Source organism: Triticum aestivum, chromosome 7A (assembly GCF_018294505.1).
Source record: "Triticum aestivum cultivar Chinese Spring chromosome 7A, IWGSC CS RefSeq v2.1, whole genome shotgun sequence".
NCBI lineage: Eukaryota > Viridiplantae > Streptophyta > Magnoliopsida > Poales > Poaceae > Triticum > Triticum aestivum.
Genome location: NC_057812.1, coordinates 351447512 through 351462555, shown reverse-complemented (window position 1 = coordinate 351462555; position 15044 = coordinate 351447512). Strand labels below are relative to the sequence as shown.

General features: G+C 50.1%; 1 protein-coding gene across 2 annotated transcripts; it reads right to left on the bottom strand.

The window, feature by feature from the left end:
• Nucleotides 1-5384: 5384 nt before the first annotated feature.
• Nucleotides 5385-13746, bottom strand: LOC123154651 (uncharacterized). 2 transcript variants are annotated; one of them, XM_044573328.1, is made up of 3 exons: nt 13538-13746; nt 6566-6602; nt 5385-5845 (listed from the first exon to the last, which is right to left on the bottom strand). In XM_044573328.1, the coding sequence occupies exon 3, from the start codon at nt 5817-5819 to the stop codon at nt 5526-5528; it is 294 nt and encodes a 97-aa protein (XP_044429263.1). In that variant the 5' UTR covers nt 5820-5845; nt 6566-6602; nt 13538-13746; the 3' UTR covers nt 5385-5525. The 2 variants fall into 2 exon arrangements, with proteins under 2 accessions (XP_044429263.1, XP_044429264.1); XM_044573329.1 differs by lacking the exon at nt 6566-6602.
• Between the last annotated feature and the right edge of the window lie 1298 nt (nt 13747-15044).

Below are 15044 nucleotides of genomic sequence, written 5' to 3'. Positions count from 1 at the left end.
CGCGAGGCTGTAGAAGCGGTGGAATGCCGCCATGATGTCATCCTTGATGATCGACCAGCAGGCTCTGAAGAAAGTGCCAATGAAGCCGTCAGGCCCTGGCGCTTTTTCTGCCGGTGACTGCAAAATTGCTGCCCAGACTTCGTCTTTAGAGAATGGATTGTCCAACCCAGCAGCTTGAACCCTTGACAACCGCAGCGCCTCCCAGTTTAGCGTGACACTCCGGCCCGTGCTAGCTGCCATTACTTTGCTAAAGTGATCATGGATGGCTTGGGCCTTGTCTGCACGTGTTATTGCAATTCCGTCGTCGTTCTGAATGGAGTGAATGAAATTTTTGCGCCTCCTGGAACTGAACTTGGCATGAAAAAACTTGGTGCTGGCATCACCCACTCGCAGCCAGAGCACCCGGGAGGCTTGCCTTTTCCTGGGTCTCTCGATGGCCGCCAGCCCCACCAATCTCATCTTGAGCAGTCTGCGCAGTGTAAATTCTGCAGCCGACAGAGTTCTTGCTTCTTGAGCTACTTCTAACCGCAAGATGACCTCACTGGCAATGTGGAACTGCAGCTTTGCGTCACTGAAAAGAGAGTTGCTCCAAATCTTGAGATCGCGAGCAGTGCGGGTCAGCTTGGTTTGCAACCTTGAGAACGCACAGCGCTGCTGAACTGGCATGTTCCAAGCCCGCTCGACGGTGGCCTGAAAATGTGGGAACTTTGGCCAGAAGGACTCAAAGCGAAAGTGGGCAGGGCTCTTAGGGGCGTCGCACGGTGCTAGGATCAGCGGGCAATGATCAGAGCATGCCGTGGCAGAGGCCATCAGCCCATAAGCGGGGAAGAGCAGCTCCCAGTTCACATTGCAAAAAAACTTATCTATGCTAACCAAGGTAGGGTTTAGCCGTTCATTACTCCACGTGAAACGTCTATTTTTGCACTTGATCTCCCGCAGGCAAGCCGAGTCGATCGCAGCTCTAAACCTACCCATAATGCGCCTATTTAAGTTGAAATTGTTTTTGTCCGTAGCTTCATAGATTATGTTGAAATCGCCTGTAAGTAGCCACGGCTCAGACAAGGGTGGCGCTGATCTAGCTAGCTCACGTAGGAAATCGTCTTTTCTACCCTCATCCGCTGGCCCGTAGACTGTGGTTAGCCAGAACGTAGTCGCCGAACGCAGGACGGTGACTTTTGCAGTGATTGCAAATTCTCCTACAGCATGGGAAACGATCGAGACGATCTGGTTATCCCAAAGAACTGCCATCCCTCCCCTGGTGCCTATCGCCAGAAGGACGATGCAGTCAGCCAGCCTCGCTCCTCCTACATCCTTGACTAGGGCCGGCGACCAAACATCAATCTTGGTTTCCTGGAGGCATAGGATTGCCGGTCGATGTGCTGTCGCCGTTTCGCACACAGCATCGCGTTTAGCTGGCATGTTCAATCCTCGCACATTCTAGCTCAGAATTGGGCAGTGATTGTCATCCATAAGGAAACCAAAACATGCTCCAACGACTACTACTACCATTGAAAAGGATCATGAAGGGAAACAACCACACACAGCCACGTTCGAGGGGATGCTGGCGCCCTCCAATAGGCCCCAAATTGCGCCAGCACCAGCTAAACCTACCTGCTAACCTGACAAGAACAGAAACAATACCTAACTCAACCCCGCGGAAGGCCGGGTGCCATTGGAGGCTACTAACATAAGCAGAAACTAACATGATCACACTACGGCCTCATCGGCAGCTCCATCAGGTCCTGCCATGGCGGCAGCAACACGCAGCGCCTCGTGGTTGAGGCGGGTGAGCTTGGCGATGCAGGCAATGTCTTCGTCGGAGAGCGGCTCGTCGAACTTGCGCAGAAGCTTCTCAGCAGCCTTGGCGGTCATCTTCTCCTTGGAACCCAGCAGGCCCAGCTCTTGCACCAGCCTGAGGGTTCCCCGCTGCGCCACCGGCACTGGGGGCGGGTTAGCCGCCTGCCTGGCGCTGTGACGAATGGGGGGCGACACAGTCTTAGTCTTGGGGGGGCTGACGAACGGCGCACCGGCGCAGTGGGCACTAGCGGCGGCTTTGTTCCTTGGAAGAGGCCCTGCGGTGCAGCAGCTGCGTCTGCAAATGCGGCAGCCGCGTCAAGCTGCAGGCAGCAGGCCTGACGTGTGATGGCGCCGAGCTGCATTTCCACCACCGTGGGGCGGGCCGGCTCGTTGCAGCTTAGGAGGCTTACCGCAGCAGAGGGGCCCGCCAGAGTTGGGCCGAAGGCGTCCAGCAGGCCCGTGGACGCGGCATTGGCGTTGTTGACTTCTCCGTTGAATAGCAATGGCTCAGAAACGGCAGCTGCCACATGAGCCTCCAGCTCAGCGGCCACGCAGTCGAAGGGTGGTGGCGACGACAGCGTTGTCTTGGCGCCGGCGAAGAAGTCCGCAATCGGGTCGGTGGCTGGTGGCGCGTCGACAGGTGCCTGGGGGCAGGGGCCGCGGGGCTTGGAGCAGGGTTGGCCCTGCACCCCCAGCATGGCGGTGACCAGCGTTGCGGCGGCCCCTGGAGCTCTCTGAGCGGCGCAGGCACGGGGGGAGCGGCTGCGGCGGCGCGAGGAGGCCTCCATATCCACCACCTTCTCCTTACCCGCACGGCTGCGACCCAGGAGGGTGTCTTTCCAAGACCTGCGCCCGCCCTGGTCGTCGTCTTCGTCGTCCTTGCGGCCACCTCCGCGAGCACCGCCGCGGCACCCCACATCCACCAGCGTGGCGAGCTGACGACGATGCTGCGGCTCACGCTGGCCATCCTCCACGCCCTTCTTCCAGGAGGCCGCCGGGATGATGCGCGGCATCGGCCTGTCATCGTCATCCGAATCCGAGGACGGCAGGCCGCTCTGAGCAGAGCGCGATGACCGCGGCTCGTACGGGGTCCAGTCCTCGATGCGATCGACGTGGATGAGGACGTCGTGGCGGCTTGCAGACGGCGGCGCAGCGACGACGCGGCCGGGCGGCGAAAAGCCCAGCATCTCCTCCACTCTGCCCGCCCCGCTCTGCATCAGCCAGAAGGTGTGCTTGGTCGGGATGAGGCCGATGTCCCATACCCAGACCCAGCAGGCGAAACTCTTGGTGTGGCTGCGCTCGAACGTGCGGCTGTCGAGGCGGTCAACGCGACAGCCGAGCGCCTCCTCAGCCCCCTCCACAGACCAGAAGTGCTGCGGCATTTTCTCGATGACGACTCGGACGTGGTAGTTGAACGGCTGGATCACGGCATGGTCGTCTTCATGCCAGCGCTTGATGAAGAATTTGGCGCCATCGACCGTCAGCGCGCCCAGCTTGGCCACCTGCTCCGGGTGGATCGGCAGGTCGAAGATGATGAGGTAGTCCTTCGGGTCGTGGCAGGTGATCCGCAGCTGGTGCGGCTGGATTCGCAGTCGCGCCTCCAACTCCTGGCCGACCGCCATGGCAGAGGAGGTGCGCCTGGCGTCCGCCGCCGTGAGGAGCACGGCCTGGCGCTTGAGGACGAAGACGACGTGCTCTAGGGCGGGGATGGACATGACCACCTTGCAGCTGTGGCGCGGACGGCGCGCAGGGTCGGCGACGTGGGTGCCCTTCATGGCAGGTGACAGGGGCGCGACGACGGTTGGAGGTGGAGGTACGACCGCAGCAGCAGGGAAGCCAAGCCTGTCCCGCACCCGCACCCGAGCAGAGGCCGCGGCGGGGTTGCGCTTGGGGTTCTGCGGACACTCCTGGCCAAAGTGGCCGGAGAGGTTGCAGATGATGCAGCAGATCGGGTCCCGGCAATCCTTCCTACGGTGTTTCTTGCTCAGGCAACAGAAGCACTTCCCCCTGAACTGGCTTAAGAAGGCAGCCCGGCCAGCAGACGCATTGAAAGCACCACGCCGGCCAGGGAGGGATGGAGAGGAGCGCGGCCTATTGCCCGCAGGGCCAGAGCTGGGGCGCCGGCCTTTCCGGGACGAGACAATAGTCCAACCACGGTCCGGCGCCGGGGATGGTGAACTGGCGGAGGCCGCAGGCGCAACTACTATGGATTGAAGACACGGTCGCTCCGAAAAAAGGCAAAGAGACGTGATCCGCAGCAGGATCCGCCGGGCGGAGCAGGCCCGAGGCGGTGAAGCACTCTCCACGGAGCAGGATCCGGGGCGGGGATTCGGGATCTCGCGCATTGACGTCGTGGGGCAGCTGAGAGTCCGGCACCATGGATGGACCGGTGGACGCAGGTGAGGCAGGTGTGGATCCGCGCCGGCTACCACTAGCACTAGATCTACGGGAGCGGGGGCGACCCATGCCTCCAGCTGGAAGCCGCGGACGGGATGGGGGCGGTGGCTGCCGCGGCCGGATTGACCAGCGGCGCATAGGGGCTAGGTTGGGCAGCTCGCGGCCCTAGGGAGGTGGCCGCCGCGGCCGGAGCGGCCGGCGGCGCGGGGAGGGGAGGGGTGCTGAGGGCGTGCGGCGCGGGGGTAGCTAGATTGGCGATAGTGGTTGCGGTGGTCGACTCTTCAGGTAGTTAGGATTTATTTTATCCTTATTGCGAGAATAATTGTCATGTCGTAATCTGGGTGTATTTTGTAACAAACTGTTTCCCCTCATTATTTAATATATGAGGTAAATCTTTCGCTCCATTTAAAAGAATAAGAATAGTTGCAACACATCACTGAACAGCCTGTTGGCCCCTTTTGGAACAGAAGATGATTGCAAGTGGGCGGCTACGCCCAAGTCCTTAATACGGATATCTGATTACTTCTCACTGTAGTGTAGAAACGAGTAGCCGGGTCAACAAGAATACGTGGTATGCTTACTGCTAAGACCAAACAAAAAACGTGGAACCTGCCGTTTTCCGAAGATCGGAGTATGCAGTGGCGAGCAGACTGAAACCGCATTTACTCTTTAAACACTTTTGGCTGCAATCATCTTCTGTGCCTTTTCGGCCGGACAACCGAGTTCATCAACTGATTAAAACGGTGCCGAACCATCACGAGACAAAAATGGCATGATTCATACGCTCGGACCAGCACAGTTCTGAACTTTTAGTAAATGAGCACCCATCACGCAAGGGCAGAAGATTGCCCGAAGTAGCTCCCTGGGGATCCCTGCCGGTCCAGAAAGGTACCTGCGTATTTTGCTCTGACAGGGCCTGAAAAGTCAGACACTAGGTTGCCGTTTTGGGGCTATGCGTACATAAAGGTGCATGCGAGTTTACCTCTTGTGTCATGCCAAAATTCAACAATTCAGAAATTTAGAACCTTATCCACCTAAAGGTGCAGATCTCAAAGCACATGAACGGTTCCGATAACAACCACCCTAGCTAATGTGGATAGCAAATCCATGCTCTATATATATATCCAGGTTGAATTAGTGTCATGATATTTTTAGTACACCATGACAATAATAAAATGGGACCTATTCAGTTATACGGTTTCAGAGCACAAACAATCCCCTCTATCACTCCATTAAAATGTACATCAGCATCAATACAAGCCCTTTCAGCATCCACCACTAAAGAATATACTAATTTGGACTACAAGCACATTGTAAACTGTCAAGCGGAGTTAGCCATATTTCAACTTTCCATGTTGCAGGGCTGATTTTTCCTGACATACGGTCATTTCATCGCCCGTCAACCCTGAGCAAGCTTGTGGTGCCCCCAAGGTCACCGCGAAGTAAAGATATATGGTGCACAGGAAGGCAAGCACCACTAGCGTTGTCAAGAGAAAGCGATGCCGCTCAACCAGGGCAGACCAACTACCAACATCATCACGAGATGATTGAGGCTTCTTAGGAGATGACAGAAAGAATGTGTTTTGCGACCTCCTGTGAGGCGATGATAATGAATCAAGAACCATGATTGACGAGCGGGCAAATTTGAATCCTGCGCAAAACAAAGAATAAGTTTAACAAGAGATACATATTTCAAGCTACTTTAAATGTTCATAAGCAAAAACAATGATTGTTTTGGGACGGAGGGGGTACATAATTCAAAACAGGTGACCCTGGGATGAAACAAAAAGTTTAAATGTTTAAATCCCTCACAATACATACCTTAATGATGTGAAACTATTATGTAACTCAACAAGAATCAAACTGACATTTTCAGAATATAAACAGAGAAATTCTTATTTTATCTGCAAATAGACCTTTGACCGGCAATAATCACACACAGGTCTAGAAAAGAAAATCCAAAGCAGCAGCAAATAGCAGTTTATCATACTGCAGATAAAATAAGCATTCTACCTTGTATATTCCGTACTTCACATTTCATGATTTATTATGATACATTCATATGTTTTGCGAGTGAGACAACTTTATGAAAACCTAGTATTCCAAGCAACTTCAAGAAAAACAGATGTTCTCGGTGAAAGGAAGAATAAAAACAAATATATAACAAGAAAGAAAGCAGAACAATGAGTAGGGTTACTCAAAACAAGTGTAAAGAAAAAACATTAGTTTGTAACAAAATAAGACTTGATGTCCAAGATGCCTGTTCTTTCACAATTCCACTCGTAACTGCCAGAAATTTTCTTGAATAATTGTCACCTAGTGTACCACAACATGTTCCTTGGTAAATACATACTGAAGGACAAGGACATACCATTACTGTTCTGTAAATTCCTGGATAAAATTAAAACCTGTAGAAATATCTATGTTACATACATTGAAATACAAGTTACTGACTGAGTGTTTACAGTTTACATCAGTTGATCACAAAATGCAGCACCAAAAGCATGTATAAGTATACATTAGGCAATCTCCAGCAACATGCATCAAGTGTGATGTATTTTGGTTCATTAAGGGTGTGCTTGTTTCGGGCTTTTTCAGTGGCTTCTGTTCCTTAAGTGGTTGTTTGGATAACTAGTATTTGGAACCAGTTTTAGCTAAATCAGTTTTAGGAGTATTTTTAGGAAAACCAGTTTTAAGTTGTTGTTTTATTAAAACTAGTTTATAGAATACTTTGTTTGGGCTGTCTCTTTTGGGTCATCCTCAACCTTGAGAAAGATTCCAAGCTGTTCACATGGGAGGCACCATGCCCAGCACGTCGACCACGGCACATTCCGCAGCTCTCGACATGCCTATCACGAACATGGAGTTGGGCGTGCTTGATCACGTCATGTCCATCAAATTGCTGGCCGATGCTGGGCCTGGTGCATGCGACCGCCGGAGAACTCAGGCGCTACGTCATTGAGCTGCGTCGTGGTGGCCGTGAGTGCCGAGGAGACGGAGGCCATGACAGAGACGCACAACGTGCTGCGTGGGAAGGTGCTGCGCGCGCCGCGCGGTCGACGTGACGGAGGCTGCACTGTTCCTTGCGTCTGACCAGGCCGGGACGCCGGTGGCGACAAGCTGGTCTACGGCGGCGTCACCACCGCCATCAACCCCACCGTGCTGCTCTCTGTCGGCCTCGTCTTCAGCTGATCTACGCGACGCAAAAGAGCGCGCGAGGTGGTGTTCTCGAGGCTGAACGGCGTGGGCACGGGACAGAGCTGGACTGCTCAAGTAGCCGCTCCTTGAGGAGGTCCCAGGCCGTCGCTTGCCCCACCTGCTGCTTCACTGACGGTAAGAATGGTGGGCTCGCCGGCGGCACCAACTTGCTGGATTTGCGCACCTCGTTGACGGATGACGGTCGAGCGAGCAGCAGCCGGGGCACTCACACCAGCACCTGGAATCGGAATGCGACCTTGTTGTACTGGACATTGCACGCCGTCGTTTCCAGCAAAGCCATGTACATCTCGTCTCGTCACACACACGACGACCGCAGCGGCGCCGAGCACGCCCACGGTCACAGGAGAAACGCGGCCGTCGTCCTCGCTGAGGAGCAGTCAGGGCACCTGGAACGGGGCTAACCTTGCCCTAGTAGACGTACTTGAACGCTACCCACCGGCGCATGTCTCATGGAAGCTAGAGTCTGATTGAAACGAACGATAAGCTAAACTGGTTTGTAGAAAAACGAGTATTAGTCGTTTTTCCAAATACTCGTTTTCCTGGTTTATGGGAAACCAAGTTTTCCTTATCCTGAGATTTGTTGGATCAACCAAACATAGTTTTAGGCGGTTAGAATCCTGAACGCGAATAGTGGAAACAGGTTTGGCATAAATCCCGTATCCAAACAACCCCTAAAAGCTGTAGCCCAAACAACGGGCCATTTTTAGGCTGGCTCCATGCAGCCGAAAGTCGAAGCCCTCCTGAAAAAACGTCCAAAAGCCTCGGCCCATATTTCGGGCTTCTTTCAGCCGCAGCTAGCTCCAACCCCACCGCTAGGTTGGTCTTTCCCAATCTGCACCGCCGCAGCTAGCTCCAACCCCACTGCTAGGTTGGTCTTTCCCAATCTGCGCCGCCACCCGGCTCAACCTCATCAACCGGCCAGCAAATCAGAGACGCCGCCACCGCCCCGTCCACTGCCTCTGCCACCGGCCACTCCTCCTCACAGTACCGCCTCCACCCGCCCCAACCCCGGCCACTGGCCACTTGGATCACCGTCCGACGCCATGGTAACCTCCTGCGCCTCTCTCCCTCAGAGCTCTCTCTGCTCCCTCCCCCCTCGCAGAGGCGTGCGCGTGCTCTTCGTGTGTTACCTGTGTGCATGATCTTCCTGAGGCAATGTGCTCAGCCGGTTGATTGGACATAACTTCGTTCATGTTTCATCTAGTACTAGTGCTAACATTTCATTAGATTTGCTAATCGACATTGGTACTAGTGAATTGCTCTAGAATTGCAAATTGTACTGGTCTAGTGACTGCAACATTTGCAAAATGACACTGGTACTAATGAGTGCTACTGCTGTTATGATACAAGTGAGTGCTACTCAATTGTCATTTGTTTATATAAATTGGCAAAATGATAATGGCTATATAGATGGAAGAGCCCAAAGTGAAAGCTCAGTGGGATCGAGAGGCCAACATAATTTTTTGTGAGTTTGCCACTAAGCAAATACAGCTTGGGCATAGGCCAACCAGGTCCTTAACTGCCGCTGGCTATCAGGGCAAGGCAGAGTTCAAAGCACGGACCCAAAGAACCTATATAAGAAAACAGTTCAGAAATTGTTGGGATGATATGAAGGCTATATATTCAGCATGGATATTTGCAAAAACAAAGCAACTAGACTTGGATAAGATGATGTGAAGCAAACTATTACGGCACACGATGCTCAATGGGAAGCATTGGTCGCGGTTAGTTTATTTCGTACATGAATATCAGTTTTAGAAATGCCATGCTGTATAATGCTACTAACAAGTGTTAATTTTTTTTATGTGCAGATTTACAAGCCAATTAAAGCTTTCCGCAAAGGACCTCCACACAGCTTGACGGAGCTTGCGATCATGTTTGACAAGGCGAATATTGATGGACAGTCATCTGTCATGCCAGGAGTGGATGATGCAAAGGTGGCACAAACTCAAACGCAGGAAGATGTGCGTGACTTGTACAAAGAAGAGAATGATACTACTGCTCCTAGTCCCCAGTACACCCAAGCCCAGAACAACCAAATCGAAGCGTCCAACAAATGCAATTCCTTGTAGTCCATCTAAGTTCAAGAAAAATAATGTGCCAAAAGACTTAAGGAGGTTTGTTGACCATGTCATACAGGAAGACTGTGCGGGGCAAACTAGTAAGACAGCCAACGATGATGATATTCTTTGCCATTATGGAAGAGGTTGCCAAGTGTGAGGCATCCAGGACTAGTGATGAGTATAACATGGCTACAAGTTGTTTGCTAAACCATCAAACCATAGCTTCTTTTATGCAATGAAGACAAATGAAGGGAGACCGACTCAAGAGACAGTTTGATGAAAGGAAGTAGTGCATCCTGTTGACTGTCATGTATCTATGCATTTCCCTGCTTAGTTTCGAACAATTGAGAACTTGTTGAACTATGTACCTTTTGCTTGCTTAATTGAACAATTGTTGAACTATGTATTTGCTTGCTTAATTGAGCACTTTGTTCAACAATGTCATGTTACGTATGGATTGAATTATGGTATGTGGTACTGATTTTTTTTATTTGTATGTGCATAGATGAGTACAACACCTATCAATGATGGTACCATTGTTCAAGTGAGAGTGCAAGTTAAAGTGAGGTTGAATCTGACATAAAGAAGATGAAGCTTAGGAAGAAGAGACTTCATCGATATATGTATGTTGCTTTTGTTGTTACCACACACAATGAGAAGTATCTAATGAAGAAAGAAAGGACAGAGGTAAGATGCACTAGACAAGAGTGGTCTATGATTGCTTGGGGTCCTCCAGAGATTGCTACAAGATGTTTCGTATGCACAGACCTTCTTTTGACTTATTACATGAGACTCTGGTACGTGACTATGGGTTACGAGCAGCATGCAACATGTGTTCTGAGGAGGCTCTAGGGATATTCTTGTGGACTGTTGACAGCCCACAGTCAGTGAGTGAAGTCCAGAACCGATTCAAGAGGTTCACTGAAACAGTTCACAGAAAATTCAACCATGTGTTTAAGTGTTTGGTTTTATTTGCTGCGGACATCATTAGACCCATTGATCCCCAAATCAGAAATGTGCAGGAGAGACTTCAAGACCATAAGTTCTTTCCTCACTTCAATGGTTGCATTGGTGTCATCAATGGAACGCACATCCCTGTCACTGTGCCAGCTAAAAACATGATCAACCATTTTGGTCGACATGGTTATTCATCACAAAATGTGATGGTTGTACTCCCTCAATCCGAATTAATTGATGCAGCCGATCGGAGGGAGTATGTGACTTCAACATGAGATACATTTCTGCAGTGGCTGGATGGCCTGGTTCGGCACATGACACACGGGTATTCAAGTAGACATTTGACAAGCACAAAGAAAGGTTCCCTCATCCTCCAGCAGGTATTTCCTTCAAACAATCACACAACTCAACTTGACAATGCATTGTGTGTCCTGTTTGACATTAATCTTCATTGTGTAGGAAAATACTACCTCGCTGATTCTGGGTACCCCAATCAGGTTGGTTATCTAACACCACTCAGAGGAACAGAATACCATGTATCTGAGTTTCATATTGGCCATGCTGCAAGTGGCTGAGAAGAAATATTCAATTATCTCCACTCATCACTTAGAAATGTCATAGAACGATCCTTTGCTGTGTTGAAACAAAATGGCGCATTCTAAAACACTTGCCTAGCTACCCACCTAGGAAGCAAGCGAGGATTATCATTGTCTGTATGACATTGCAGAATTTTCATAAGAGACAGTGATTTGTATGATTACCACTTTGTTACATGTGATGATGATGATAACTACTATCCTCCAGGGAATGTGCTCAACACAATTGGAGGAACTATGCAGGAGGTGGAAATACAACCATGGACACAACTCGTAACATGATTGCTGATTCTATGATGGCGGTGACAGCGAGAGAGTAGGTTGCAGTTCACCAAAACCGTGTATTTTTCAACCAAAGGACGGTTTCATGTAATATATAGTAATTAGTAACATATGTTATGATGGGTTTAAAATTATTGTCATATGTCTAGTATGTCAAATTCATTGAAACTAGTGTAATACTGTAATTTCAGTTCAAACATGTGAAAATTGGACATATGAGACTAAAACAGCTCTTAATCGTGTCATTTACTGTTGAGGATAATCAGCACTTGAACCTAATCTACAGAACAACAGAGGGCATTCTAGTCAATTCAGCATGTTTCAGCACCAGCTGCAGCTCAGTACCACTACCAAACAATTGCAGCTGGAGCTAGCAGCTACAGCTGCACCTTCCAGCCGGAGCCGTTTCAGCTGCAGCCGCATAAGTTGCAGACCAAACAAATACAACCTAAGATTGGTGTCCACCTGGTTGTAAAACTGAAAAGCATACACAACAAAGCTAGAGTATCTCCATGTCCATCTTATTCAAAAAAGCAGGCAAGTGAAGAGGGAAAGTGATGCACCATCCATGATATGAGCACTTGAAACCGCTCCGTACATTCGAGGAACCTCTCTGGAGCAGCGACTGGGAGGTTATTTTGTTGCCTCCTCTCGCCATCAGTGTTGCTGCAGGGCCTTGTCCAGCAGGAGTGGGCGGGGACCTCGTCGGTTTCTGTCCGATGGTGACATAGGATAAGCTTAGTTTGCTTCGAGAGGCGCTGCATCAATGGTGGGTACGACACCGCGTTGGAATAATCTGCCTCTGCTCTTCCCTCGTATCGGTGGTGCTCTAATCGGCTGCGCAAGGCAGCAGGTGGCTTGGTCTTCTTGCCAGCCTCCAGATCCGATGGGATTTTGTGACCGGTACAGTTTTGTTTATTGTCTTGCAGGGTACATGGGTGGTGGCAGGGACGGCGTTCCTTTTCTTTAACAGCATCAGAAGAAGTTGACAGGGCCAGGATTTGGTGGACATGGGGAAGAACCCTGGCCGACGGGCCACAAAGCCTCGGTCTCGTCGCTTGTGGTGGCCTGGTTGATCGGCTCAAAAGGCATCCTTGTATGCGAAGGTGCTCCCTCAGATCTAGGTATAGTGGCAGTTTCCCTCTTTCTCCGATGTTGCCTCGGTGGCGGCTGAGGACGATGCTGGACGATGATTCAGCATGGCACAGGATTCTCCACGGGTGAAATTATAGTTCTACTTGCTGCGGAGTCTTTGGTGCAAAATTGCAAGACACCTATGTTTGTTTTGTGTGGTGATCACGTGTGTAATCCCTGTAATATGTTTGTCTAATGAATTATATGTGGTTACTTGAAGAAAACCTACGAGTCCAAAAATAAGAACATTGAGTAATTATTACAGTCTGCCATGATTTACAAGTTGACTTGTATTGTGGACTTGCAGTCCAAAACCACAGGCACCGAAGCATTAAGCACAAAACTGGAATGAACACGGGTAGATACAATCAGTTACTACCAAACGAATTCTTTCGTCTTCTCAGACCTAATACGCAGGCCAGCTTCCAGGCTATTTGTCATCTAATTCTTGTAGACCCTTCTTTCATCTATAGCTACCAATCAAAAAGCAAAACACTGAAATTTGGAAACTCAAACACCTATAGCACATTTCTGGTCTTCCTTGATAAAAAAAAATTGAAGCACTGAACGTAGAACAATTGTTCTATGGTAATTTTCATTTATCAAAATTTTAAGAATATGAACAAGCCAAATTACAAGAAACTAATAACACGACTAAAGGAAGGAAAGGGCCAAACTCAGCCAATTCCTGTTTTTGGCAACATACTCCCCAAGTGCAAAATCAGCTAAACTGAAAGGTGGCTTTCTATCCACCTGTGCAAAACTGTGCTGTGTATATCCTTTATTCTGTGGCTCATGATTTGCAGATCTTTCTTAACCATAATCTTCCAGGATAGCTGGTGAATCCAAAACGTAAATAGGAGTAAATTCGAACGTGGACGGTACACACCAAACGGCGATCCAAACCAGGTTTGCTCCGATTGCAATCGTACAAGACATGATCAAATGATTCCGCAATACACAGATCTCGTCTACCACAGCCAAAGCACAAGGCACATCGAGCATGAAGAACGAGAGAAAGAAAAAATGCGGGGGAAGCGCGCAGCTCAGATCCGAGGGAAGGGGGTGAGGGATGCATAAAACAGTACTTACTTGGTTATGATCCGGGCAGGCGTGCGTCCTCTGGCTGCCCTGCCTCTCTCTCTCTCTCTCTCTCTCTCTCTCTCTCTTCTCCGAAGACGCGGATCGAGAAGCGGAGACGCGGTTTGTGGGAAGGGCTCGAGAAGCGGAGACGCGGTTTGTGTGAAGGAGAGAGAAGGGAAAGATAAAGGAGCAGAAATTTATCGGGTATCCTTCGGTGGACCTTTTGCGATATTGGAGGGGTTGTTTTTTTTTTTGAGGGGGAGGGGTTGTTATTTATAGGAATATTTAGATATATTAAAACCGAGCACCCTTCCAACCCTCTCAGGCCATTAGCATTTCTAGCCGTTAGATTGTTATTTTTAAATTTTGACCGTCGGATTCGTTGTTAGTCCCATCTAAATCTCGTACGCAGGCGCTAACTCGTGCGTCAGGCTGCGCTGGGCATTTCGGACCGCTGCTCCGGTGCCTTTTTTGGGTGTCTCGTGTTCAATTGGGCCTACTGGGCCTTTTCTACCATCCTATCCAACAGAGCGCACATGGTGAAACGCCACATACGAACCCTAAACCATGTTCGCGACCTGCTCTGTTCCGACTGCGCCGCCTGAGATGGCCTCGGATTGCATTGGCGGCTGCGTGCCGACGCGAGCGGCGCGGCCGGATGGGGCACGGACCCTAGCGGCGCGGTCGGATGGGGCACGGACCTCCACCCTCCACGGTCACCGCGTCGCTGGCCTCAACTGCACCATCGCCCGCATGCTCCTTTCCACTGATTCGCACTGTCGGCTCCTTCTCTCCATCGATTTGCTTCGCCGGCTCCTCCTCTCCATCGATCTTCTAGGGGCCAGGCAGCGGTGACCTGATCTGCCATGGGAGGCAGCGACATGACCTGCTTGGGGCCGAGAGGCACGGGCCTGATCTGCGATGGGAGACGGTGACCTGACCTGTCAAGGGCTACGACGACCACCTCTCCCATGTGACCAATGTCTCGCCGCCGGCTGCAACAGCGGCAACCACTGCTTCCAGCATGCCGCCCTCTGACTCGAGGCTAGGTCTCTGTCGCCGGGATGGACAGGGGCACTTCTTCCACCACTATCTCGAGGTCAGCGGCAAGGGCGTTGTTGTGTTTATTCCATGCCTAGCAAATATTGCATGGTTCCATGTTCCATCTATGAGCATTTTTTCTTGATTGAAATCCAATTTGATATAATATTTCAGAAACTTTGAGCAAAATTTCCTGGATTGTGTGCTGGATGTTGATTTTTATCTCTGTTTGTGTCATTGCAATAGGAAACAATTCAACGTAAAATACAATTCAATGTAAACGGTAGATTTGATTGTTATGCAAAGCTTCTGAACATTGGAATTTCAGTTTGATTTATTGCTACATGAGAATTACAACATTCATCATGTCTTCTTTTGTTGTAGACATGTCTTTGTTAGAACTTTAGATACTGATTTTCATTGAATTGTTTCATTTATTTTCACTGGAATATATTATGTCTCAAAACTGAATCTG